The following is a 19359-nucleotide window of genomic DNA, read 5'->3' on the forward strand; positions in this document are numbered from 1 at the left end:
ACTTTTTTGGTACACCCTCTGCAGGGTGCCTTATATGAAGAGAGCTGCTTCTCCACGCAAGAGGATTTGTCCACTTTCTTTGGATCGAAAGGCATGCGGCAGAGTGGACAGAGAGGTGAGGTCACCTGTAGACACGGTTGTAGACAGTCCCCACAGAAACTGTGAACACACAGATGAACGAAAACATCAGAGAGAGCAGCACGTGGTGACACTTGAAGATTGCTGGTTTGATCCAATGCCTCCTGCACGACTATTCAATAGTGGCAATATACTGCTGCTAAATCTACAGGGCCAGCGAAGAGGAATCATATTTTAGAGATGTGAGATTGCAGGATGACTTGCAGAAATAAAGATGCAACATAATTAGTGCTGTCGATTTAACGTGTTAATTCAGTGCAAATAATTATTAAAAAAATAACGCAATTAATCATGTCCCCGGACCATAATAAGGCAAACTCCTACCATCAGAGCAAGCTTGAGGTACCACCTGTTACCAGCAGGGGGCAGATAGCAAAACTCCAGCTATATAGGCAATGCACAGCTGTACAGAAAACAAACTGCACTCAGGCACAAGATGAGAAAGTGTCCTTGCATTCAAACACAGCTGGACAGAGTGCAATTCAGTATTCAATGATCTCGAGACATGTTTCTAAAGGTTTCAAGCTACATTCACTTGACACGGCGACCTAAAAACGCTGTGTTTACGATGCTCAAAAAACGTGCGTCTAATGTAAGACCTTAATGTAAGTTAATAAATCTCGGATTGATTGATTGAATTGAAAAATAGATTGCTGTAGACTGTTGATAGGCTTACACCCACAATAATATGGAAATAAATAATACAGCAGCATGAAAAAGTATGTGAACCCTTTGGAATTAGCTGGTTTTCTGCATTAATTGGTCATACAATTTGATCTAATCTTCATCAAAGTCACATGTATAGACAAAACAAAATGTGCTTAAGCTAACAGCACACAAACAATTATAATCTTGTCTAATGCCTTTATTGAATGCATCCCATTAAACAGTCACGGTGCTGTGGAAAAAGTATGTGAACCCTTGGATTTTATAACTGGTCGATCCTCATTTAGCAGCAAGACCCTCAACAAACGAATGGTCAAATAAGTTTTTGGCCATTCTTTCTCACAGAACTGCTTCAGCTCAGCCATACTCTTAGCATGTCTGGTGTGAACGACTCTCTTGAGGTCATTCCACAGCATCTCTATTGGATTAAGGTCTGGGCTCAGATTGGGCCACTCCAAAAAGTTGGATTTTCTTTTTTTGAAGCCATTCTGTAGTGGATTTACTACAATGCTTATTGTACTGCTGCTTCACCCAACTTCTACTGAGCTGTAGCTGGTGCACAGCCACCCTGCCATCATCCTGTAGGATATCTTGATAAACTTTATCTTGAAATTATCTGCCGGGGGCGGAGGAGTTCCCTACCAGCCGCTGAAACGAGGCAGGGTTTAAGACCGCCGACCGCGAGCGGGGAGGGGCTCACTGCAAACCGCCTGGAGCTGGAGAACCGCTGCCAGGGGCGGGGGAGACCCCTTCTGTTCCCCGAGAACTTTATCTTGAAATTATCTGCCGGGGGCGGAGGAGTTCCCTACCAGCCGCTGAAACGCGGCAGGGTTTAAGACCGCCGACCGCGAGCGGGGAGGGGCTCACTGCAAACCGCCTGGAGCTGGAGAACCGCTGCCAGGGGCGGAGGAGACCCCTTCTGTTCCCCGAGAATGCGGCGGGGCGTTCTGTCCACCAGGGGCTGGAGGTCTGCCTCCGATCCGCCTGGAGAGGCGAGGCTGTCGTCCGATAGAGGGTGGAGGAGTGGCCGAGGAACAAGCTGCGGCGTATCGGAGAACCTGCGAGTAATGTTTTTTTTCATCTCTCTCTCTCACTGCCGCTCTGCGTAGGCCTTTTCCCTCTCTTTTAAATTTTAGTGTTTTTTTGGGGGGGTACTACACTGTTACAGGAAGTACCCCCCCATTTTAATTATTCCTGTTTCCCTCCCCTTGTCCCCTCCCTCGTCCAGGTACATGGGGATGACCTGCCGGCAGACTAGGCTTAAAGCACGCCCTCCCCCAGGGAAAGAGAGGGGGGGGGGTGTACGTCAGGCCGGGGGCTCCCCAGCCTGAGAGAACGAGGGAGGAATGTGGCAGGGCGGAGGGCGGGTCCGGGTCGTGATCGTACACACCCAGTCCCATATTAGGCTAATTAAGCCACCGTGAGGGATAAAGGTTGAATGCAGAGGATCGTGCTTGAGAGAGAGATCGTTTATGGACATGTCCGTCATGTGTGTGTTTGTTTATGGTTTATATTAAAAATATTATTTATATTATCAAGCCGGTTCTCGCCTCCTCCTTTCCATTGATCCCTTTACAATCACAAAAGTGACCGATTACGGTTTCAAAATGGCGAATTTCTCCCAAAGGTGAGGAGTTTGGATCCCTGAAATTATTATAATTTTTTTCATGCATTTATTTATTTAGTGGATTTGGATAATTTTCCATGGCACACCTGACAATCTTTCACGGCACACTGGTTTACATGAATCTATAAGGGAAAGTGCAAATTTTAGGTGCTGCAACATCAGCGACACAACTCCTTATGTTTTACACCATATTTAAAACACCTTTTTGTCTTCACTAGTTTCATTAATTTTTAAAAATGACCCATGTGGTGTCTCTCAATTTATGAGAACATAAAAGTTGCATGCACATTAATTTTGTTAGAATTACCTAAATGCATGTCACACCACTAGCACATCTTTCCTGCTATTGTGACTAGCACATGGCCCTCATATATAGCAACATCAGCAAAAATGGCTGGTGAACTTCTAGTGGTGGCCTTGTCACTCTCTTGACAGATGAGGCAGCCGTTTATTGGACTGCAAAAGCAATGAATCATACTGGGTTTTCCACCAATGCTATGCCAAGATTTATGGTGCTGTTGAATCCAGGGCCAGATCCAAACACAAGCACAGAACTGCAGTACTGACTGATGCATGGGGACTGGGACAGACAGCAGGAAGACTAGGTCAGTGATTAAATGTATAGTTCACCCAAAAATACAAATTCTGTCATCATTTATTCAACCTCATGTTATTAAACCCATAAATATTGACTAACGGTTTATACTAGGTATGTGCAAGGTAACCGTTTGCAATCTTTGGATAACCACAAGGGTTCACGAAAGGTTTTCGTCAGGAAATTGGACTCATATAGGAGGAATAAAGGCCATTTATTGCAATAGATATCCCTCAAACATTACTGAAATAATAGAGAATAAAGTGCACAGTGAGCTATAAGCCTAAATCGCACAATACGTCGTCAATCTTCAAATGATAAAATCGCTCAAACTGTTACTGCATGAGAATAAAATACAGAAAATACATAAAGTGCCAAACCTGATGTGTGCTCTGCCAGGGCAGCTAACGCTAGTATTGTCACGTGGAGTTAGCCGACACTCCTGAGGTTTATTAGCATCTTCACGATGATTTGATTTGTAAATGGTTTAGCATTTAACATGTGAAATTATTGTTTGCACACCAAAGCAAAAGGGAATAAAACATTGGCTCATGTAATGAAATATCTAGAGCTGAAACTTTGCAGGGTGAAAAACAATCTGGAATCATGGGTAACAATCACATTAAGTTATTTTTGCAACCGGAACTTCTTCAAAGAACGTCAAATCTTTGTGACACCTGTGCTAAAACAAAGCTTGACACAGCACAACGACTGAAGCAGACGGCCTTCCAGAGTGTGTCTACATACAAAAACGATTGAAAAACAGTGCAGACGGACGTGAATGAACAGCCCCTAACTCGCCCTATACTTGAAAAACTGACCCGGCCCGAAACCCTGCAGTTTGTCGGGTCCTGTCAGGCTCCTTTGTGCTCAGTGATGTCATACAATGGCAGTTTATGGTGACCACCTCTTCAAGCTTCAAACGAATGCAAAAGTATTATTCAGAAGTCTAATAAATTATGAGAAACAAACTAAATCGAATGTATTATTTAGTGAAAAAGTTAACTTCCCGTTGATCTCCTGTGTGCGTTTACGATAGGGCACGAGAACAACAGTTCATGCAGAGCACTCGTAACATGGGGCGTTCAAGCGAAAACTTGTTTTGTTTATCTAAAAACGGAACATCCACAGCAATAATGACAAGAGAACACAACACAGCTGTACACGAAACAGAGAACAGAACTTACTAAACATGTCTGAAGAGTTTGTAGTCAAATAATTCATGCATTTCTATGCCCAGCCTTATTTTTTGAACGGAGTACTCGTAAATCAAACAGAAACATAGAGGTGGCTACAAGCAGCCACAGTCACACGAGTCCTAACCTGATGACAAACGAAACCCGATAAAAGGTATATTTTCTATGTTAATCAGAGTTTTTGTCCTAACCAGCAGTGACGAGTGACGGTACATACTATCAATCGCTATTTTCGGCATCGCTCAGGGAACTCTGTCCGCTGTGAAATTGCACCGGTCCAAAAACATTCAAAAAATAAGGCTGGGCATAGCAATGCATCAGTTCTTCGACTACAAACTCTTCAGACTTTTTAAGTAAGTTTTTGTTCTCTGTTTTGTGTGCAGCTGTGTTGTCCTCTGTTGTCGCTATCACTGTGGAGGACCTGTTTTTAGATTTAAAATAAGAGTTTTCGCATAAAAGCCCCAATGTCGCGAGGGGGCCGCGTGAACCATTGCACTCTTGCCCCATCATGACCGCACACTGGAGATCAACGGTCAGTGAAAGTTTTCACTAAATAATACATTCGATTACGGTTTATCACCAAACCTTATTGTATGCTTTTATAACAATCATGAGTCTCTTGGAATCATTTCTTAGACTTCTGAATTATATTTTTACATTCTTCTAAAGCTTGAAGAGGTGGTCACCATAAACTGCCATTGTATGACATCACTGAGCACATAATGTCGCGGGGGCAGCTGCTCCAGCAAGGGGCCCCAAACTTCCCTATCCCGAGCCACATTAACCAGCTCTGACTGGGGGACCCCGAGGCGATCCCAGGCCAGTGTGGAGATGAAAATCTCTCCGCCTAGTCCTGGGTCTTCCCCGAGGCCTCCTCCCAGCTGGACGTGCCTGAAACACCTCCCTAGGGAGGCGGCCAGGGGGCATCCTTACCAGATGATCACATCTTAATCGACCAATAGTATTTAAAATCGATTTATAGAAATGTCAATTTTGTTTTATTATTCTTCTTACTATGATAGGCACAGACATAGAGGCTACAAGACAAAGAGAGTCCAAAATCCCAGATGCAGTTAATTGTTCAACCAAAATCCCAATAATAATTTGGTGCACAACGTTGGACTTTTAACTATAAACATGCCCGAATCACACCGGGAACTCTTTATTTTGAAATGCCTGGGACTAATTGAAGCCGTTCTAACTGTAGACTCCTCCTGCACTGGGCACAGAGGAATATATAAACTGTACATTGGCAACTATCGGCATAGATTGTTTTGCCTATATCCGATAGTTCCAAAAATCAACTTTCGGCACTGATTAATCAGTAAAACCGATATATATCAATCTACCTCTGCTTACCACTACTAGGCAATGACTCTGACAACAATTAACATCTAATGGGTATGATGATGTTTGGTGGGGAAAATAATCCCATCAAAACCCATTTCCTGTGAGGGAGAATATTTCCTTTAGAGAGTGAGTTGACCTTGTTTCAAGTCCTCTCACCCAATATACTGTGCTGGTGTTTGGCACAGCAGATGTAATGAGAGCAAATGAAAGCATGGGCTAAATCCCATCTGCTGCCTCTCTGTAGAGTCCCAGAGTTTATAGTGTTTACAACGGGGCTCAAAGGACTTATTCACCCCAACATTCTGCCATTATTTACACACCCTCATATCTTTTTAACTGTTATTTTTTTTAGAGGAATCAATCCTGAAGACTCTTTATACACCTCTTTTCCAATTTCTTCTCATAAAGAGTCGGGGTGTAACCCCAGTGTCCTGGCCAAATTCCCCCCATTGGCCCTTTCTCAATCATGGCCTCTCCACCAATAGCTAGTGTGTGGTCCTAGAGAATGTTGAGGAGAGTCTCATGTTCACTGTGTAAAGTGCTTTGTGTGTAGTGTCAGAAAATGTATCGTTTATATTTATGCATTTGGCAGACGCTTTTATCCAAAGTGACTTACAGTGCACTTATTACAAGGACAATCCCCCCGGAGCAACCTGGAGTTAAGTACCTTGCTCAAGGACACAATGGTGGTGGCTGTGGGGATTGAACCAGCAACCTTCTGATGAACATTTATGTGCTTTAGTCCACTACGCCACCACCACTCCACTCCACTTATCAAATGCAAGTTTTCCTCTGGCCGTTTTGGCCATTGAAGGTTTTCATGCTCTGTTGTTCTCTCTACTAATATGAATCCAGATTTTGAGTAGTCTGAATATTACATTTTCCATTAGACAGCAGATATCTCATCGTCCTCTTTAGCAGCAGAATGATAAAGAGATTATGGTCTGCTGTACTACAGTCATTATCCTGTCTGCACATTTATTTTCCTCAGTATCTGGTGGGCATGCAGCTATATTAATCAACACAATACTGCTCCAGCCAGGTCTCCTAGGCAACCAAATTGGCCCGGTTGCTAGGGAGGGAGGAGTCATATGGGGTAACCTCCTCGTGGTTGCAATTAGTGGTTCTCGCTGTCAATGGGGTGCGTGGTAAGTTATGTATGGATCGCCGAGAGTAGCATGAGTCTCCACATGCTGTGAGTCTCCACGGTGTCATGCACAACGAGCCACGTGATTTTTTTTACCTACCCGATTACTGTTCTGTTCTCTCACTGGTAGGTTTTTTGATGAGATCTGGTACAGTAAAGTGTGCAAAAGATGTGCACCAATTAAAATAGCAATCATTCAATTGCAGCTTGCTGTGGTTTAGAAATTGCACATGCTCATATTTAAATATTTTGAAAATTACGATTAATTACTTACGAACCACTACAAAACATGTAAACATGTAAAAATTTTAATTGCAAGAAGCTTCTCAGAATCATAAAAATAATACATTTGTGCAAGATATATATATATATATATAGTATAAGAACACTATTAGAATAGTATAAGTTGCTTGGAATAATATTTTATCATTATTTATGTGCATGCAAATGTATTTTGAAAATGTTTAAAATATGGATTTTTATCACCTCAGACAACCTTATTTGTCATTCACCCATTTATGAATTTTCCATGCTCAAAATAGGAATCTTCACTAGTCTCCAGTGTCAAAGCTTTTCCATTCATCTTTCGCTCACATTCGTCAGCTGTGGGTTCCTCTCATCTCCCTGTCATTGTCTTTTCTCCACCTTCAGTGGCTCTCCCCATCATCCTCTCTCTCAACACAACAGGATTCATGCTTTGCCATCTCATTTGTCTGTGGTGAATAATTCAACAGGTTTCTCAGCGCTGGAGTGAGCTTAGTGTGCTTGAGCGTGTCACTGAAACAGAACATTCAGATCCATATTCCACCAGCCATCTGATACTATACAGCAGGAGCCAGAATCAGCCTTATATTTAAGCCGTCTTCTGTTGAATTATCAATGTGGAAAATGACAACACAACCAATGCGGAGTGGTAGTGGTGTAGTGGAGTGGTAGTGGTGTAGTGCTCTAAACCACATAACTGGTAATCGGAAGGTTGCTGGTTCGATCCCCACAGCCACCACCATTGTGTCCTTGAGCAAGGCACTTAACTCCAGGTTGCTCCGGGGGGATTGTCCCTGTAATAAGTGCACTGTAAGTCACTTTGGATAAAAGCGTCTGCCAAATGCATAATCGGAGGATCCAGTAGTCTACAGCAGCATCTGTTTGCACTGACAGCCAACCTAGTCGGAAAAGGCTATTTTCATTAAATGCTCAGGCAATTTAACCCTAGTACAAATTGCGTTTTACTTCTATATTTATCCTACTTGCACTATTTGTAGCTTTTTAGGGGCCGTTTACCTGACAACGTTTTCAACTAAAAATGGAAACGTTTTTATGCGTTTTGGCTGTTCGCTTACACGAAAACAATGCCGTTATCGTTTCCGTGTAAATATATAAAAACGCACATTTGTGAAAACGATGACGTCATGCGCACGCGTATTACATGTTCAGTCTACAGGCATGCATGCGAGTACTTCAAAACAACGTGCGAGACATTCAAAACAACAATGGCGCACTACAGGACTGTGTTTGTGCTGCTTGAGTTTATAGACGCTTCTCCAGCAAAGTGATTGTAGTAATAAAGCAACCTCATCGTCCGTCCAGACAAAATTGCTCGATGCTTTCGCCATCTTCATTGTTTGTATTCACCGCTCTGTGGAAGAATGCTTAATGTGCACAGGCGCATAGTGTGTCTTTACAAAGTGACATCGCCAGCTACTGGCCTGGCATGCATAATACAGCGTTTTTAGTCGTTTTCGCGGATCCGTGTGAACGGGGATCGTTTTGACAACTTTGTCGTCTGTACACGGAAATTGTAAAAGGAAAAGCGTTTCCATTTTTAGTACATCGTTGTCGTGTAAATGTACGTCCAAACAGTATCTACCACTCTTTACACTCTTTTTCACCTAGTGTCAGTTTTAAAAACAGCGCTCATGGTGTGAGACACTAAAAAAAGGCATCGATTCAAAAGGGTTTGGATGGTGAATACGTTTAAATTTTTAGGTCAACTTTTCCTCTAACACAGTATGATTCATGCACAACAAAACGAAACACTGGTACCTTAATATTCCAAAAAAATCACCAAATTAATTCTGAATTAATTTCACAAATAGAAACCCCCCCGAAATGATAGAAAACAAGAGAGGCTCTAAAAACGAGGATAAATCCTCCTACTCTTGAGATGATCCGCAGCATTGCTCAATCCATGACGTGGTCTACATTCGAGTGTGGGCAGTTCTGTACAAAGCCAAAGACAACATCAGAAATTCAAGCCCACATTATTTATGAGGGCTGCCCACTACAGTTAAATCAATGTGCTAAAATCACCTAGTAGGAACATATGCTGGATTTGGTATCAGAATATGAATTAGGACATCTTTATTCAGCTATTCATAACGCCATCTAATCTGTATTCTGCCAGCAGGTAGAGCAGACAGTGCTTTAGGGAATGATGTACTCCCATTTGATTTGAAATCTCTCACCCTTACTATTAAGCAACCTGTTGTCAAAGAACCACATAAATAAATGAACTGGGTTCGTTGTACGTATCGTGGCGGTTTCTTGGTGAAATAAACACTAGAGGCGCTAAAACAGCGAAGTAAAACAGCGGATTATCAGCTTTGTTCCTCACATAATGCTATCTTCAGACATCTGAACACTTTAACTATAGCGCATGACTTGTGGCAATACATTGTGGCGTTTGGATTACATAACAACTACATTTACAAGCTTGTTCTAGCGCAATCCAATTGAGCGGTAGCTCATTTTATAAAGTGTTGCACTCAAGGCTTGACCTTCAGTCTTTGGCTCACAGGATACTATGGCTAGTAGTCTTCCAAAGTCACAAGCCACTCAGCATTTTTACTGTCGAAATCCCCTGCCCCACAAAAGGTGATAAGAGGACACGGAGACTGTGCGTGCATGAATTTGTGCGGACATTTTATTTAAACAAGAATGGTATGAGTTTAGCAGGACACCGGCCTTAAGCTGCGTACACACTGCCAGCGACTTTGTCGCTGCAGGTCGCCAGTGGCTGGCGGTGAAGTCGCTAGTGGGCGTTCCCACTACTGGTTGCCTAGTAACGTTTATAAATGACATTCACGGATGTCATTCCATTGCTGTTGACAGCGAATCTCTTTTCTTGCCGCTAAAAACAAACATTTTGGAGGGAAAAGACTAAATATAAATGGAATCAGTACATAAAATGCTTTATATCAAAGATGAATGAGAAACAAGGCGTGCTGTTTGCCATAGCGGCTGTTTATCTGTGCCGAAAATGCAAATGCCGGTCTGTCTGGGTCCACAAAATCCCCGCGATCTCAGATACACCTTTCCACGCAGTATTTTTCTTAAAAATGTCCTTGTATGTGGGAAGAGACATATCATAGAGCACTGGAAAATTGCTAACAGCAAGAGTTAGCCTTTCATCCATCTTTCCGTTACTGCAGGAGCTGAGAGAGAGAGAAGGATCACGTGAGCTCTCCCGTCTTCTCTCCTATTGGCTGTCGCTCCTGTAAGTCGCTCTTCAATTGAACTTGTCTCAACTTTGTCGCGTCGCTGGACCAACAGACCTCACTCGTAGGCTCGATTCAGATTTAGTAGTTTTTACAGTTCACAAACAATTGGCTACTGTCACGTGGTGAATTTGGCATAGCAGAATTCGGAGCGTTCACATACAAAGCAAAGAAAATGTTCTCCTCTCATTGCCCGCGCGGGTTTGACAGCTGAATTATAAATGTGTGTTTAAACTTGCGTTCACACGATTAACGCGAACCCGCGAGTATTCCTGCTTCTCTTCCGGAACAGGACAGGAGGAGGAGCTTCTACGAGTTGGTTCATAGTAAAGTACAACCAATAGCTGGAATCAAGTAGACGCGCATATTTTCAGAACTTACCAGGTCGTCCAACTACCTCGCTCACTTTCCTCCAAGCAATGTCTTTATTCGTCCGGTCTCTGCACATGTATGACGTTGTGTCATACAACTCCGGGTGCCCACACACCACTACAACAATTAATTCATTCATTTTTCCAGATTTCTTCTGCTATTACTTCAGTACGTCAGTGACATCCGGACAATCTCAGTGCTGATAGGCTTTCGCGACAACGCATCATGCTAATTTTATACACGCGAATGAAGCGATTCCGCGTGTTCGAGTCGCACCATTTACGCCGCCCGCCGCGAATTAAGCATATATTCGCATCTTTGCATTCACTTTGTATGTAATGTAATTTCTAAATTACTTTAAAAATGTAAATAAATGCAAAAATTTATTAAATCGTTGACACTGTTTCAAGATACGTAACGTTTTTGAAGACACAAGCTAAATGGCTTTCTATAGGAATTATTATGTGTTAATAAATCAATCATTCTTTTAAATGGGTTCATTAATAATACGGATTTAAATCAACGAACCGATTCAAACAAACGATTCATTTGCAAATTAATAAACGATTCATTTATATAAAAAAAAAAAATCACTTGCAGCTTCTCGCTTTGTTCTCTAAAGCGCACCGCACTCAACCATCATAGGAAGTGTAGCTCATACAAGTTACTCTAAAAAAGTAATTAAGTACTAACTACTAATTACATCTTCTACAGTGTAATTATACAGTACAAATGACTCTGTCTGAAAAGTAATTGGATTACATATTGCTAATTACTTTCTAAAACCCTGATCAACCTCGACCGGATGAACAATACAAGGATAGAAACATGAAACCGTTCTTTTTATTCTTTCAAATAAATCATATAAAATCACATAAATTATTCATGAGCGGGCCAAAGAATTTAAAGGGGCAGCGTTAAATTAGAAAACATACATTTTAACATTAGACGTTACATTTTGATTTTAAATTCACTATTGTTTTATATATAATTGTTCTATAGTCTAGACAGTATTTAACGCAATTACATCAGATGTAACTGTAATTAAATTACAAAAAAATAGAGTAATCCCTTACTTTACTTTTTTTTCAATGAAAAAGTAATTTAATTACAGTAATTAATTACTTAGTAATGCATTACACCCAACACTGAGCTCATACAACACAAAGACTGTTTTTTCTACAAAATGTAAATAATAAAATTATATAAAATAAAATGGTAAGCTCATAAAATGATGCCATGTCCTAAGGCTGACAAAAGATGTGGTTTGGAGTCGTACAAGCACAAAGGGATGTCAACAACAACACTTATTACAACTGTGTATCATCTTTAAATTGTGACATCACTTAATTATTCTTCAATAACAATTAAGCAACACCACAGTCAATGATAAGTAGACTAATATTGGAAGAATCCGGTTTTGTTGAGGTGCTGATCTACTGTTATAATGGCCCTAAGAGACAAAGAGGTCGATGCAACCTTGTATTAATGCTTCAAATATTTTGCAATGATCCCACTTAGGAAATATATATGTATGCATGCTAATTCCAATGTTACCACTCCAAAATGCACGTTTAGCCTCTGAATTTATGCAGACACTGTAATAAAAAGCCATTTAAATGCACAGAACTCACGTATGAGCACAGCTTGCGATGCTGACAGGTTTGTGGTACACCTCCAGACAGATGGGACAGGAGAACTGGCTCTCCAGACTCTCCCCTGGTGCGGCTGCTGCGGCTCCGTTTTGCTGCTGATGTTGCCTGATCTGAGCGGCGGACACAAAACTGCGGAACATCGCCATCATGAACACAGCGCTCTGGCGCAGAATGAACCGCTAATTCTCCCGATCGCGCGCGCAGCCAAAAGGATAACGTGTTTTTAACGTATGGCTGGCTGAGAAAAAGATGTATCCGACATCTGATACCACATCTGATCCAATTCTGTTAACCGAGGAGGACACGCCGTTGTTCCAAAGAAGTAAACATTACAAGGGAGCTTTAACGGAACGGTGTCGATCCGAATAGGTGAGCGAAATGATGGGAGTTGTAGTTTTCTTGCCGATCATGTGTGCGGCGTAAGATTGTAATAGAACTACATTTACCAGGTTTCGTTCATAACGATTCCACGGAGCATGGATAGAAGGCTTCAACACAATCAGGAAAAAAAATCGTCTGAATATTGATTTATATGTTTTAAAACATCGTTAAAACGTTACTAAAACGTTTTCGAGATATTTACAGGACATTCAAATAATGTCACATTAAGCAACATTAGTAGCATTTAAAGGGGCACTCAGTCATTTTTTTCCTCATTTAAAAAGTTTTAATCCTCAAGAAATTAATTGTCATTTTGTAACATATGTATTAAATCGTGACCACTCACATGAGATAAAGACTCCAGTCATATCAGTAACCTTATAAAAGCCGATTTATTCTACATGGGGAAGGTCCCCTCAGGGGGGCTGCCATGTTTGGGTCACATGACCAGCCAAATACGTCTCCCTTAATCTCAGTAACCGTCTTGTTATTGGACACTTTCACTCATGTATTAAATTAATCATGGCTGGCTGTAAACAGTCTATTTTTACAATGGTAATGGTACAAAATTAAAAATAATAATAATAATACTATTGTTTTTAAATGATGCTGCATCCAAGCTGCTATGTGTAGCTAGCATAAACTCAAAGAATCCACCTTTAAACATTTCTTAACATTATATATATATATATATTATTTTATTTTTTTTAAACTCATTTATGAAATAATAAAAAACAAATGTTACTCCTCTAACATAATGGTCAGTTCTGCTGTAAACATGATGTTTGTGCTTACTAAATGCATGCATAATTGGCTGAAATGATGTGCTGTTTTTTTGTCCTTTCTTTTTGTTATTATGCAGTTTGCACTTTATTATTATGCATTAACACACTGAAGTAATGATCGATGAATGCAGTCATGAAATCAGATGCCCTCTGTTCAAAATCCAAACACAAAAGAGACACACAATACCCCGTGTAAATGATGATGGTGCCAGTTAATACGCATCTAATATGCATATTAATATCAGGAAATAAACAGGGCACGTGCACAACGGACGAAGAGTGAGGTCACAACTAATGCACTAGGTTAAAATGTTTTTCTTGTTTCTTTTTTATCTGTCAAAATGACATTCAAAGATCAAAGATCGGTCAAATAATTGATTAAGTGATTGTTTGTGCCCCACACTAAATAATGATCCTCAATATGTCACTTATGCAGTCTTTGTTTACAGATCTTATCCTTAACTAGGTCATGCTTTAAGGAATACTTCATACACACATTTCAGGCCATGCTGGGAAAGTATCAAGCCATTTTTTCCCAGGAGAAGGTCGTAGAAATTCATATAAAGATAGTGTGTTCTCTATATTAACATGCACACTGACTCAGTAATGTTCTTCTCAGGTGCATCGTGCCGGTTCTGGTGGAGCAGCTTCTTGCTCGATGCACTCACATGTCCAAGAGGTGAATACAACATGTTATTACATACCAAGGGTTTAACCCTACATATTCAACTTTGGCAGTGCCCTGGCATCATAGTATGTTTTGCACAGGCAAGCACCACATTTTTATCTGCAGAAATGTCTCATACGGTTTTAATGAGGCTATTTGACCTTTTCATAGACTTTTAGACGCTTTTTAACCTGCTGGAAAAACAATTTCATACCAGCTTAAAGGTGCACTCAGTAACTCTTTTGTAAACGTCTTCTTGGTCTCACACTGACATATAGCGGCTTGGATGCAGCATTATTCAAACGCAGTCGTTTTCAGTTGTAGATGCCATTGTAGAAATTGGGCGGCTGTGGCTCAGATGGTAGATCGGGTCGGCCACTAATCGCAGGATTGGTGGTTTGAATCCCGGTCCACATGCCGAAGTGTCCTTGGGCAAGACACTGAACCCCAAGTTGCTCCCAATGGCTGGCTAGCGCCTTGCATAGCAGCTCTGCCACCATGGTGTATGAGTGTGAATGGTGTTGTAGTGGTCTAAACCACATAACTGGTAAACTGATAATCAGAAGGTCACTGGTTCTATCCCACAGCCACCACCATTGTGACCTTGAGCAAGACACTTAATTCCAGGTTGCTGCAGGGGGATTGTCCCTGTAAGTCGCTTTGGATAAAAGCGTCTGCCAAATGCATAAATGTAAATGTAGAAATTCACAGTCAATTGATCACGAGGAGGTTACCCCGTGTGACTCTACCCTCTCTAGCAACCGGGCCAATTTGGTTGCTAAGGAAGCCTGACCGGAGTCACTCAGCACTCCCTGGATTTGAACTAGCAACTCCAGGTGTGGTAGTCAGCGTCAATACTCGCTGAGCTTCCCAGACCCCCAATATTAGTATAATTAAAATGATATTGCTACTTAGCTAGCTACCTTTTGTTGACCAATTACAGAGATGCATAGATTCATTTGAGGTCGTTATTACTCAACTGTGATCTCAGACATCCGTTTGGCATTTCACATATTCCAACACCAGTGACGATTATCTGAACCGGTCCCGGGCCTCCCCTAGGTCGACTCAGCCTAAAATGAGTACCTGGTGCAGTGTGTAAAACATCATCATTGGGGAGACAAAGGCGGTCGGGCGTGGTGCTGGCCACCCACCCCCTTGTGTACCGTTCCGGCCTTCATAGGTGCTAACAGCACTTGCCCCTACAGTCTGTTAAGGCTAAATGGGGGATCTTTGTTTTTGTCTTATGTAGCAAATGTGTCTTTAAATTATGACTAGCCTGTAGCTTGCCACGTTTCAAAGTATCTTCTCTGACACTACATCTGATGTGCAAAGTGCAAGATAATTAATTCGCCTCATATATACTGTATATAAACAGACTATCACAGAGTTGCATATCATTGGTGCAGTCCTGAAGCTGTCCTTTTCTGTCGTTGCATCACAAACCCCTTCATGTCTTTTGTTCACTTGTCTTTGACATTAGAGTGAGTCATTGCAGCAGAGCTGAATCTTTAAGCCATTGTGAGCTTTGAGACAGTTTCTCATTGGTGTGGCCTTAAATATTCCCATTACACAACCCACTGCGGCTGGATATACTGCATATTTATGATATATTAGCAGTTGTTTTGTTGGCCATATAAAATTAAAGGTCAAGTGTGTCATTTAATCACTCCGGCTCTATCAAAACATTGCATTGTTTGCTTGTTTAAATGTATCGCTTCAAAACGATTCTGATGTATTGCGTCATCACTTACAGTATATATGGTTTAAAAAAAATAGTTACAATTGTATCCCAATTTGGAATGCCCAATTCCAAGTATTTAGTAGGTCCTCGTGGTGGTGCGGTTACTCACCTTGATCCTGGTGGCGCAGGACGAGTCTCAGTTGCCTCCACTTCTGAGACGTCATTCTGCGTGCACATCTTATCACGTGACTCGTTGTGCATGACACATCAGAGACTCGCAGCATGTGGAGGCTCATGCTACTCTCCGCGATCCACACACAACTTACCACACGCCCCATTGAGAGTGAGAACCACTAATCGCAACCACGAGGAGGTTACCCCATGTGATTCTACCCTCCCTAGCAACCGGACCAATTTGGTTGCTTAGGAGACCTGGCTGGAGTCATTCAGCACATCCTGGATTCAAACTCACGACTCCAGGGGTGTTAGTCAGCGTCAATACTTGCTGAGCTACCCAGACTCCCACCATCACTAATATACATTAACGGAAGTCCCTGCATTACATATACTTGTTTTACTTCTCGCGTTAACAATTGATTGCACCTTTAATAAAGAAAAAACTCAAAAGGTCATGATAGGCGAGAGCTGCTCGCGACTGGCTGTCAAACTGCTCAGTAACATCGCTCTGGGCCACGGAGCAGCACTGGCTTCAGACACAGTGAGTACATTAAGTTTGATCTGAGCTTTACATCGAACTGTGGTTTAAGCTCCTGACCACGAAAAGCTAGGGTTGGACTGATGCCAAAATTTTGGCTACAGTGCGATTACAACATCCGAGGTATATAGTTACGCACCCCGGTCTCATAGTGAAATGGTGACTCTACATACATTATTGCAAAACTTGTTATACGTGCTTCCAGGTACAATTACCTGCAGTTTCCAGGTGAAATGAACACTAGAGGCGCAACTGTGTTTTATTCACTTTCATTGGGTGACTTCAAAGGGTGATTATGACTTAATAAACACCCATTTTTCTATCCATTACTCAGACCCTGCTATGTAATGATATCGACACACTTTTAGTCTAACGCATCTTTTGAAAAATTATAATTTTAACGCTACCCACCTACACTTATTCCAATACGATTAGCTTGCGCGGTAGTGCACCTCACAGAGTGTTGGACTTTGGACTTGGAGTCCCGCGGTTCAAAACCAGTCAAAAACTCAAGCTGACATGTGACACGACAGAGACATAGAAGCAACACAACATGATGTGGTTGCTTCAGAAAATGTGCTTTTCATTACACTTCTGCATTTTAAAACACTATCGGTTCGGGTTAGATGTTGGTTAAGGGTAAGGATGTCAGTTTGGTTAAACTCTTCTTTCTCTTTTGGACAGTATTGGTTACGTTTAGGGCAAAGGTTTAGGTTAGAGAGGTACGTTTTATTTAAATCACCTTAAAAACCTTGTCTGATTACAACCTCATTTCGCTCAGTTTTGGCGCCCCCTGCTGGATATTTCACTTGAAAACTGCAGCCAAATGTGTTATGAAGCACGTCATTTCAGTTTTGCAAAAACTGTTCAATGCTCACGTAGATTTCATGAGACCAGGATTAGTTAAGATACTTGATGTAAACAGATTCAATCATTCAATATGGATGATTTGCGAATAATCTCAAGTTAATGAAAACAAAATAGTGTGTTTGAGTTGGGTTAACCAGTTCATTTGAATATAAATGCTTTATGTGGACACAGTATATCAGTATATTTCTACAGAAGTGCTCACACATCCCACTGAACTCAATGCAAATCTGCAATTAACAACTTTCCCCATAATTAACAAAAATGGTATAGCGAGGCTGCCTTAGGCGGGGATCGAACCCATGTCTGCAGTGCTCAAGTGTTAGGTGTTTACCACTGAGCTAACCCCCCCAAAATTAAAATGTTTACTTGGAGAAACAAATACAAAGTACAAATAAACAAGGAAAGCCGAGCTTCCACAAAACAGAGAAACAAAAATGGACACAAGGGTCAAAAGGTATGATAAAGAACAAACTTAATTTCAGAACTGGTCACTGGAGGAACAAAGTACATCAGCTCAAGACTGAACACAAAGGAAGGGAACAAACAGACTTATAAAAGGTCCAGACACAGTTGAAGGGAAGGAGGGTCAACGAGCAGAGGTTAGGGCCGTTGGCGCCATCTGCAGGCCTGGAACATTGCATAGAAGGCTCATGGCAAGCACCCCCTGCTGGTCAGGAGGGGAACAGCAACCCAAAGATGAGATCTTTACAAATGGATTTGAATCCCATCTGGATTTGATTTATAGATAAATTACAGAATTAAATTGCTCAGTATTTACTGGTGATTCTCACAAAACCTGCCAAGAATCAATATATATAAAAAAATATATATATGTATAATTATATTTATTATTAAATTTACAATTCATGTAATAATTAATAAATGAATAAAGATATACTGAATTATATTTTTTATGCAAATATGTAGATATGTGATTAATTGTGATTTATCTGATTAATTCATCTGCATATTTAACGCTCAAGCAAGTCAGCGAGTGCACTTATAGCTTTATTTAAATCCATCTAGAGTGGGTTTTCAATGTCTTCTAAGTTTACAGAGATATGACCTCACAAGACCTACAATTGATCAGATCAAAGTTGAGTCACTGCAATAATTTGATCTCTTTAGTGTGTGTGTGTGTGCAATATATATCAGATGGCTTGCCGTGTATTTACATGACAAGTGAAGCCAAATCTCACAGAATTTACTGAATGCCAGCTGTCAACCTTGGCTGGGGATACGTCATGATTACTGTGACATAACAATAACACTTGAATTTGTTTCCTGAAGTTTAAGAAGCCATGTTTTAGTCATGTTTAACTGTAAGTTCATTACAGACCCATGATAAAGCCAGCATCCATCAACTAACCTGCAGGCTGATGTCCCTTCCACTGTCAGCACCATATACAGGTAACCGGGCAACTTATCCAAACATAAGAATTCTAACAATGGGTTCCCACGGTGATGGAACTATCTGGGAATTCTAAAATTGTGTGTTCCAAGTCTGGATGTGATTTGTGAGTCAGAGAGACAGAGATAGGTGTGATTTTTCAGCACAAATATTAGTAGAAACATATTAGGTGCAGTTTTCTGAAGAAGAATAGAAGAAGCACCTTTTAACCTCGTCTGAGCCGCAGAGAAATGAAATATGATCAACGTATCAATAACTAAATTCTTAACCAACACAAATTAGGTGTCGTTTTATAGTTTAGAGGCGGCACTTTAAAATGCATGTAGGCATTATAATCAAAACTGAACAAGTGCTTTAGCAGATAATTTGCAGATAAATCAGAAGCGTTCTGTTTTGATCATTAATAATTTTGCACTATACATCCATCCATCTTCAACCGCTTATCCGAAGTCGGGTTGCGGGGGCAGCTGCTCCAGCAGGGGGCCCCAAACTTCCCTATCCCGAGCCACATTAACCAGCTCTGACTGGGGGACCCCGAGGCGTTCCCAGGCCAGTGTGGAGTAATCTCTCCACCTAATCCTGGGTCTTCCCCGAGGCCTCCTC

At 41.2% G+C, this 19359-nt stretch overlaps 1 protein-coding gene across 2 annotated transcripts in view; it reads right to left on the bottom strand.

Moving 5' to 3' along the window:
• Window positions 1–12604, bottom strand: part of LOC127619573 (E3 ubiquitin-protein ligase RNF166-like) — a 30226-nt gene extending 17622 nt beyond the window's left edge. For both annotated transcript variants that reach the window (XM_052092460.1, XM_052092453.1), the window contains exons 1-2: window positions 12223–12604; window positions 3–159 (exon numbers count right to left, since the gene is read on the bottom strand). In XM_052092460.1, coding sequence (XP_051948420.1) covers window positions 3–159; window positions 12223–12392 — 327 coding nt within the window. In that variant the 5' untranslated portion in view covers window positions 12393–12604. The remainder of the gene's footprint in view (window positions 1–2; window positions 160–12222) is intronic.
• Window positions 12605–19359: the final 6755 nt, after the last annotated feature.

Source organism: Xyrauchen texanus, chromosome 2 (genome assembly GCF_025860055.1).
Source record: "Xyrauchen texanus isolate HMW12.3.18 chromosome 2, RBS_HiC_50CHRs, whole genome shotgun sequence".
NCBI classification, from domain to species: Eukaryota; Metazoa; Chordata; class Actinopteri; order Cypriniformes; family Catostomidae; genus Xyrauchen; species Xyrauchen texanus.